The 9,485-nt window shown below is 38.2% G+C and overlaps 1 protein-coding gene across 1 annotated transcript; it reads right to left on the bottom strand.

The window, feature by feature from the left end:
• Positions 1 to 866: 866 nt before the first annotated feature.
• Positions 867 to 8,683, bottom strand: sytl3 (synaptotagmin-like 3). Its single transcript, XM_079290355.1, has 14 exons — positions 8,516 to 8,683; positions 7,999 to 8,214; positions 7,059 to 7,126; positions 6,499 to 6,550; positions 6,334 to 6,400; positions 6,169 to 6,241; positions 5,646 to 5,773; positions 5,269 to 5,391; positions 4,788 to 4,960; positions 4,585 to 4,681; positions 4,316 to 4,486; positions 3,369 to 3,450; positions 2,000 to 2,146; positions 867 to 1,115 (listed from the first exon to the last, which is right to left on the bottom strand). The coding sequence occupies exons 1-13, from the start codon at positions 8,611 to 8,613 to the stop codon at positions 2,139 to 2,141; spliced, it is 1,356 nt and encodes a 451-aa protein (XP_079146481.1). The 5' UTR covers positions 8,614 to 8,683; the 3' UTR covers positions 867 to 1,115; positions 2,000 to 2,138.
• Between the last annotated feature and the right edge of the window lie 802 nt (positions 8,684 to 9,485).

Raw genomic sequence — 9,485 nt, 5'->3', positions numbered from 1 at the left:
GTGTTCAACATATTGGCAATAAAGAAAAATCTATGATTATACATAAGTGTGTTTTTACTTTGTACTGTGTATGATGTAAAAAGATATGTTCGTGCTCAATATCATTGACAACATAGTATAGTGGGACTATTTTATATTTTGAACTTACTATAAAATGTTTTTACATACTAGTTTATGACTTTCGTATTCTATGAATTAAAACACATTTTAGACTTTCTTTACTATGACTTTTTCAGGACTTGTTTCAACATACTATACGATGACTTTTTTATGAATTTTGTAAAATACTATAATGTCACTTTTTAATATTTTTTTCGACATACTGTAACATGACTTTTTTTAAAACTTTTTTCAACACGTTTTTATACATTTTTACAAAATACTATTCTATGACTTTTTTCAACATACTAATAATGTTTTTCCGACATACAATACTCTGACTTTTTGATTGAGAGAGTGTACGACATGCATCAAAGAGTCAAAGAGCCATGGGTTAGGTTTGAACCAGTACCGCTGCATTAAGAAATCTGCCTTTATGCATGGGACATAATATATTATGACTTTTGTGACATACTATACCATGACTTTCAACATACTATAATATGACTTTTTAGTCTTATATGTCTTCATGTTTCATGCTGTTTTGCCTTCATTGCATAGTTAAAGTGATAGCCAGGAAGGAAGAGCGAGAGAAGGTATGACACGCAGCAAAGAGCCATGGTCAGATTCAAACCCTTAGCATTATTACCAGTATTTTAATAGAAAAAATACATACAAAATAATGGAAAATAGAATAAATAGTAGTACTGATGGGTGTAATGTTTCTGCATAATTATAGCCACTTTGTCAGTTTAAGACGAGGGACGTTAAAGTTCCAGACTTAAATACTTTTAATTATAAAGTGATCAGTTTTATAGATAAATAAATAAAAAACATTCCTTTACAAACGTATGATGGCTTACAGTTCTTACAGTATAAATACTGCACTGTGACCATGTCAAAGTGCAGAGTCAGTTGCTGGGCAGAGGCGTTGAACGTCATCACGTTCTCCCGATGTCGACGTTTGGCGGGAGACGGATGAAGCTGACGTCAATACACCTGTTGCCATGGTGACCCTGGAGAAGACGGGGATAACAGAGAATTCCAGGTCAATGACATCACCGCTGCTTTTGTGAAACCAGAGAGGGAGCATGTCTTTCACACCGTGCTTAGACTGAGACAACAAAGGCTTCACTGTAGAGAAGGAAAAGCTGGAGAGTCACTCTTAAATGAGTCAAACCACTTCCTGTAAAATGGCTTTAAATTTAATTTGTGAGACACGTCATCCCGGTGTCTTTTCGAGTGATTTAATTTGCATCGATGTTTAGCTGCCTGACTCCTCTAAAAGAACATCACCCTGAGGAGGAATTGGATTTGAAATATATATTGGATGCTGCAGAGAAGCCTCAGCTGGTAAGACCTTCAACCCCACATATGTTGCATTTATAAGCAGATCAAAGATGATAAATAAATTGTTTTTAACATACTAAAATGTAATTGTACAGTAAGAAGGACATTTTTGTGTGAATATTGAAGCTGAAAAAGGCGCTTTGACAACTTTTACTATGAAGCAACAGGTGTGTAAAGAGACAACTAATTATTAATATTTAAAGGTATAGCCAGATATTGTGAGAAGACTGATAGCACCTGCAAAGTAAATACGAAGCTGAAGCCAGTTCGCTTAGCTTAGCATCAAAAAGACTATTCCTGTAAGATTTTCCCCAGAGCTTTCAGCAACATGTCATGGCCTTCATCAGTTGTCCATTCGCGAATGGAACGATTGTCAATCACTCTTTCACTGTTTTGCAACGCTTCACAAATATAGTTGTTGACAAATACATTGATAATCACTTCAAAATGTCCTTATGTCAGCTGACAACTAAGTTAAAGTGTGATATAAACCGTATGTTAATTGTTTGTATACTTGTGCAATGTGAAATTGGTGGGCTAAAAGAGTTACCAGAGTGATAGTTGTCTGTCTGAGGCCCTCATCAGGGGTCCGTCAGAGGGCCAGCAGGGGCCACAGCTCTGGGTTCAGAGAGCCGCCTCACCCTCAGAAATGGGCGTCGTCTGGATGAGCTCTCTGCCTGCTCCCAGAGTCAGACACCTAAACACAACACACACACACACACACAAATATCTATATAAACACACCCTCGTGACAATTAAATATGCACACTTCATAATACATTCATGAACACACACAACACACCTCGCAGGGCTGCAGACACTGAAACACACACACAAAGAGCCACGCAGCAGGGCCACAATAAGCTGCATTTACACTCTGACGCATGTGTTCTGACCTGTGTTTGCATGAATGGGAAGGTGTTTGTCACCTTCGATAAGGACAGTTAGTTGATCATTGCTATGTGGCACAGTGTTAGACTGCACGACTGTCCGAGAGGTGTCTGAACGATATGTTCTTCTGACCTCTAGTGCTGGAACGCGGTGCCGTTTTTTCCTTTTAAACATTGTTTTTGACAGAAGTGGTAAGCAACCAAGCGCATTTACACTTGCGCAGTACTTAAATACAATTTTGAGGTACTTTTTTTATCTAACAGCTGGAGTTACTAGTTACATTGCAGATTAAGGTTTTACAAATGAAACACATAATCAATATATAAGATATGATACTGTCTTATAGATTAAACTATTCAACAGTTTAAAGTAGTTCAAACCACTGGTTTTTAATTCATGTCTTGTAAAGTAGCACTTAAAATGTGAGCTTTTATGTATTGTCTGTAAAAGCTCATTTTATATTTGTGAAAAGTGTTGAACGTCTACTCTTGAATTGTTGGATGTCACATGTAGTATGTCTGTAAAACGTTAAAGCACATACAAACTACATCAGAGAGTACATTATAGTCTACTATATATATTTAACACTAGAAGCTATAGTATAGTTCTTTTATTTATCATATGTACTATGAGCTGTGACATTCTTATTAGAGTCAAATGTTATTGTTTTTATAAATAATAAAACCTTGCGGGTGGATGGAAATCTTAAAACTCACGTCAAGTTGAATCAATTTTATTTGTAAAGCCCAAAAGACAAAAAGATGTATCGCGTGGTTTGAAAAAATAGTCAAAATTAGATTCAAATAAATAAAATTAGACAAATAAATAAATAAATTTAAAAAAAGCAAATTAACACACGGCATTTCTTTTACGAAAGCCGACATCACATAGTGTTTTTGTGCAGACCATCAACTACGATATCATCTATTTTCAAGACATTTTCTTGAGTGAAAAAGCAGATCTGTGTTATGTAATGATCTGGCGATATGCATCTTTTTTTTGAAAGTAGCTGAGCTGCAGGAGCTCACCCTGGTGGTTGGAGCTGAACTTGGCTCTGACCAGCAGGTCTCCAACATATTGCTCCACAGCGCCGCCGTCCGGACTCTCAGCCTGATGAACACAGAAACACATGAAAGGAGAAGGAAATAAACTCATGTAGCCTTGAAACAACACAATCTCTCAGACTATGGACACATGCTGTGTTCAATAATATAACAATAGAATGAAGAAATACAAATAAAATATATATAACATGATTATCAAATTGTAATCCAATAACTTTCCAAATGTTATTTCATCCTGCTTAATTTCACAATAACAGTTTTTTGCAGATCATTTGTAATCTATATTCCTGCAGTTTTTATTTTAAAATGCACATTTTCCTTTTCTGTAGCTTCAGTCTGAATGAGCAGACAGTCGAGTCACGTGACTAGTTATTCCCTGTTTGTCTTGATCAATGGTCATGAGGAAGAATTTTAAAGACGTTTTTTGAAAAAGGACATTTTGATAAAAAAAAACAGCTGGAATCAAATAAAAGTCACCTGCAATAAATTCTGTTACTGTGAGAAGAAGGATGAAATAACTTTCTATAATAATGAGTTAAAAAAATATATTAGTTTTGTATTATTTGTTCACATGATTATTAATTTCAAAATGTTTTTAATTAAAGGAATAGTTAGATATTTTGCCAAATGTTTTTATTCGCTTTTATTGGGAGAGTTTGATACCAATCCCACGTCTGTACGTTAAATATGAAACTCAGCCGGCAGCCACTTGACTTAGCTTAGCATAAAGACTGGAAACAGCTATGCCCCTTTTAAATCTCAGTAATTAGCACGTGTTGTTGTTTGTTTAACTCCTACAAAATGAAAATTGTAGAAATGACAATTTCTGATTTAACTATTCCTTTAATATTGAGTTTGCTGTTAACAGAACCGTGAACAACGGAACAACTTCAGAGCTGAACCTTTCTTACCTTTGGACAAAGCGGGTACCAGTTGAAGCCCCGGGAGTCCTTGTCCTCAAATCTCCAGCCGTCCAGCGGGACGAGGACCTCGCCGAGAAACACCTTCCTTTTCAGGGTTCCTGAATGCCACACAGAGACCTGCAGTCTCTTGCCGAACAGCAGGTGGCGCTCTATGTGATACTGTCAAGAACCAGACAAAAAAACATTGATTCATTTGAGCATGATATGACACAAATTGATTGACACAACAGCTGAAGTAAAAACGTTTTTCTCTTTACCTTTAAAACTTCATTATAAACCGGATCGGTCGTGTTTTTCTTGACCGTCGTCTTCATTTTACCGCTCTTTCCCGGCAGCATGTAGAGTTTGACATATCTACACAAAGAAATAGCAGGAGGATGAGGTTTTGATGGAGAATCACGAGACAAAATAAGGTCATACTGAACATGATGCAGAGAGTTTATGTATTTAGTATCCTTACGGATGACACTTCTTCCTTTTGCTGTCTCCGTAGGAGAGATTTCTGCATGCGCCGACAGTGATTTCCAGACTAGATTTACTGGTGTTGAAGGCCAGAGCCAGTTCCAGCTCTCCTGCTATGCCGATGCTCTCGAAGAGGCCGCAGTCTGTGCTGATGCTGCTACTGCTACTGCCCTGAGGTGGTGAATGTTAAAATTATATTTGTAAAAAGGGGAGACAGACACTATCTTATGGACATTAACTTGGAGCTAAGAGGCTGAAATGATAACAATCTACTACGTCTTTTATATATGACATGCTATACTGTGACATGTTATGACATACTCAACAATGACTTCTATGATATACTATGATATGCCTTTTTAAAAGCTGTTTATGACATAGTATAGTTTTTTTAACATAATAGTGTGATATTTCACCCGTCACAGGATGTTGCTCGGGGACTTTTTAAAAACAAAATCTTATAATCAGCTTCTACTTACTCTCTTTCCTCCAGAGTACTCAGAACCGTAAGATGTTTCTTCTTCCGCCCCGGTTGAGGAGCCTTCCTGGTCGCTGTCTTTGCTTTTCTTGAACAGGTTTGGAAGACTGGGTCCTTTAAAGAGCTGAAAGATCATTTCTTTACTGAGTTATTTCCTGTAAGCACCAGTAAGTATGAGTACAGGTCTTAGATTACTTTAAGCTCCTTCGATGGCCTTGTTCAGTGGTCTCATCGGCGTATTTGGATTATAAAAAAGTCCATCTCGACCAAGTCAAAAGCAGAATAATTCGGCGAGGCCATTAACGGAAGAAAGGCATCTTTAAGGCCCTGGTGCTGAATGATTTAGTACTGAACGTATAAGTGTTGCATTTGACTTACATTGTGAGATTTGCTGATGTCAGTGTCAGAGAGGCTCTTTTGGGAGCTGTAGTTGAAGCACGACCCTTTCCGGTTGTTGTCAACTCTCAGCAGGTCTCCTCGCACATCGCTCTGAGAAGTGGAAATCACTGCAGCGAGAAAAGACAAGTCAAATGTTTAAGTGTACTTGGAGAGAAACACAAACATCTATTTAGAGAAATAATATCTGTCCACTGCCTGGACAATTTCAAAAGCTCCAAAGGTTCTTTTTTTGCAATGCATGTAATAAGTGGTTGCTATCTGTGCTTGTCATCTTGTGCAACTTCTGCTGGTGCAGTTAAGATGATGAGCTGAGTGTTTCTTTTTATTTTTATTGCATCATATTACTTCAGCCACATTTCCGTTGTGGTTGTTACTGCGAGTACAATCACCTCATCATGCATGAAGTGACGCTGCTACTTCTGATCATTTCTCACCAAGACGCACACCGGCAACAGTTGAGGTTTGATCATAACTAATAAGAGAACATGATGCATGAACTTACTTCTAATGTGACTGGTGAAGGAAACCATTAGATCTTCCATAGATTTGGTAAAAGGTTTTGAGTTTTTCAAATGCTGCAGATTAAAACACAGCATGAATTGAAGACAGTTTATACATTTTATACTTTTTACTGTAAAATAATGCTGCATACATGACAGTATTTTACCCCAGATCTGCTCAGAAACTGACAATCCAAGTAGGGTGGAGGAGTGGGAGGCACAATTGATATATGACTGTGAAAAATTGTAGGGAAAAGAAATTGTTACTTTGTGTTTTATGTACAAGTATCTCATTCAAAAGTTCAAAATAAACATGTTAAGATTCCTCGTACCTCAGCACGTTGTAGGTCTTTAATATTTTCTCCCCAACCATCTCATATTTGTCTGTAAAGAACATAAATATAATTAATAAAACATGGCAACACGTGTGAAAGCCAAATGTTTACACACTGTCAAAGAGATGAGTGGAGGACAATTTATACGGTGACACTAAATATAACTTCTCTGTGACTGAACAGTCTGAAAGTCTTTAAATGCTCTCGTATGTGGCCAAATCTGACACAATTAGGAATGATGTAAAGATTAAAAAACACATTTGAGCATTTAAATATCCGTACAGGTCCAAGTCCTCCACACACACAGAATATAGTATGTTTGAATATTACAAAATTGCCTCTAATAATAGTTTACCACGCTGTAAACACTGAATAATTCAGTAACTTGTAAACCCCAAATATAAAGCAAACGGCTCAAACAAACACAAACCGGATCATCCATATTTTATGAACAAATGTAGTTAAACTGGATGATATCAAGGGAGTATCAATAATTAATAACAATGCATTTACAAAAAGGAAACGAAGAGTAAATACATGCAGTGTTGTAAACAAACCTGTGGTGACTGAACATTTCTTTGCTCTCTCCTCTAAGAACCACTCTCCAGACCTGAACTTCACATCCCTGAGAAGAAGAAAAACACATGATTACATATTTACATTATTAGCACTCATGCTTTCCTCTTCATACTGGAAAAAAAGAGGTCGCAAGTGACTGCAGCATTATCATTTTAAAGGTACGGTATCATTGCTGCCTCTTTTTACTTGACTTTTCTTTCTATCAGAGATATTCTATGTCATCTGAGAAAGGTGACATTAAACCTGCAATAACTGGTTGTTTTGGCCAGTAGGGGGCAGCAGAAACACGCTATAAACACAACATTAACATATTATCGTCTTTTAAGTTGGTATGGTGGACATGTTAATAAACAGTTGCTTATTTACACTATCAGTTGTGTAGCAACATTATCACTCATTTGAAGTTGAGATGAGTCCATTATTCAATTTCCTTTTGCTCTGTTTTTAGTCTCCACCAACTCCTGAGCAAAATGTCTGCCTCTTTAGCTGCTAAATGCTCCACTATGTTCATCAGCAAGTCTCTAACTGGGACTGTCTGCTGTTTGGTGCCAGTGTACAGCTTTTTTTGTTGTTGCTAAAAACAGCTGTTTACTGCGGAAAAACAAGCTGTGCAGTGAGACCGAACCAAAACATTTCAGGGTTTGGGCCGGACAGCTAAACAACGAGCTGACACTAACTACGCAGATTCATAAAGCCAAATGCAGCCGCAGTTTCTGAGGGTTTCACATTTGATACATCATTCTCATACAAATTTTAACTGTATAGCCACTTCAAAGAAAGTTAGTTTAAAGAGGCCAAAGGACAGTCAGAAGCCAGAAAGTGAGTTTGAAAAGTCAACTAGAGACAACAATCATGTTTGTGATCTGAGCACCACTGAGTCAACTATATCTTTGTAGATGATGGAGCTCTCTGCTGCACCTGTAGGCGTGGCAGACCGTGCACTTCCAGCCCGTGGCTCCCACGCCCACGCGGCACTTGCTGCAGATGCGGTGGCTGCAGCCGCGGCAGACTGCGCCCGAGTTCCAGAACTTTCCCAGCGGCCTCTGGCAGCGGGCGCAGGTCCGCTCGCCGTACTGCCGGGCGAAGCTCTTTGCGCCTCTCCTTCGAAGCTCCTGGAGCTCATACTTCATCCTCCTGAGATGAAGATGGAGGGAGTCACACATTTTTAAAAAACATGAAAGACATTTCAGTTTATTTGCAAAAAATAATTTCTTAATATACTGAAAGACACAGTAACCAAAATGCTTTTTGTAACATAGCGTGTATATATAATGAATTAATTAATTAATTCTATATTTCTGACATTATAATTGTTTTTTTGTTATAATCTTGTTTGTTGTTGGTCTCATGATGATCAATGAAATAATGAGTACAGATCCCTTCAGCATCAGTGAGAAGGACTTGACAGCCATGAAAGTGGTAAAAAAAGCCTCACCTTATCCTGTCCTCTTCAATAGTACGCAGCTGTTTGTCTCTCCGAAGAACCTCCAGGACTATTTCTCTCTCCAGAGCATGAAGCGAACTTAAATCCATCTTTAAACGACAGTCTCAGTCTGATTATCTGTGTCACAGTCACTGGTCCTCTTCTCTCTGTCTCTCTCTGCTTCACCGTCTCGTGCTTTTGTTCCTGTCTCCGCCTCCTGCCCTCTTTAACCCTCCCCTTACTGGACCCAGACCGCCTCTTCAGTCCTCTGGAGCTGAAAGAGTAAAAAATAAAAATTAGAGAGATAGTCAAGGTTATTCAACAGTGTAAGTGCTGTATGAGATCCCCCTTTTCCTCATTCTCCAGGGAGAGCCCATTCACGTCAGAGCCGGATATACACCTCCTGAGCAGATACTTGTATTGCTTCCACTTGGATGAAACTGTAGAAAAACCCTCTATTGATTTTCTTTTCTCAAGAGGCGAGTTAGGGACTACAGGTTTACGACGTGATGACGCAGACAGTCAGTCTGCTAGAGTCATCTCAGACCCTCTAATACAAGTTCTGATGACATTTAAAACAAACTGCTACTTTTGGCTAATATTTTAAGCTCCAAATCCTGATCCCCCCCCACCCCATTATTCAACCCCTCTCCTGGCAAACCACCTATTCCTCAGCTGCAGGAGGAGCAGTGATGCTTCACTGATGGCAGAGCTGCAAACCAAACCAAATGCCAACCTTTGCATTATTGATGGCTGACGTGCGTCTCTGTTCTAGTTTCCTTCTTTTTTTTCTTTTTTTTGTTGCAGGTCAGTGCACTTCAATTCTTACTCGGCTTAATATGAATTTCAAAAATGAATTCATCACCTGAAGCTTAACATGTTGTGAATACAAATTAGGTCTGTTTTTGTAAAATGTAAATTAAGAACCTACATTCTTTATTTTAGAGGTATAGTTTGAAATTCGGAGAAATATGCTCATTTG

This window comes from Melanostigma gelatinosum, assembly GCF_949748355.1.
Source record: "Melanostigma gelatinosum genome assembly, chromosome: 19".
Taxonomy (NCBI): Eukaryota; Metazoa; Chordata; class Actinopteri; order Perciformes; family Zoarcidae; genus Melanostigma; species Melanostigma gelatinosum.
The sequence above is the reverse complement of the archived record's forward strand: the minus strand, read 5'-3'. Positions and strand labels throughout refer to the sequence as shown.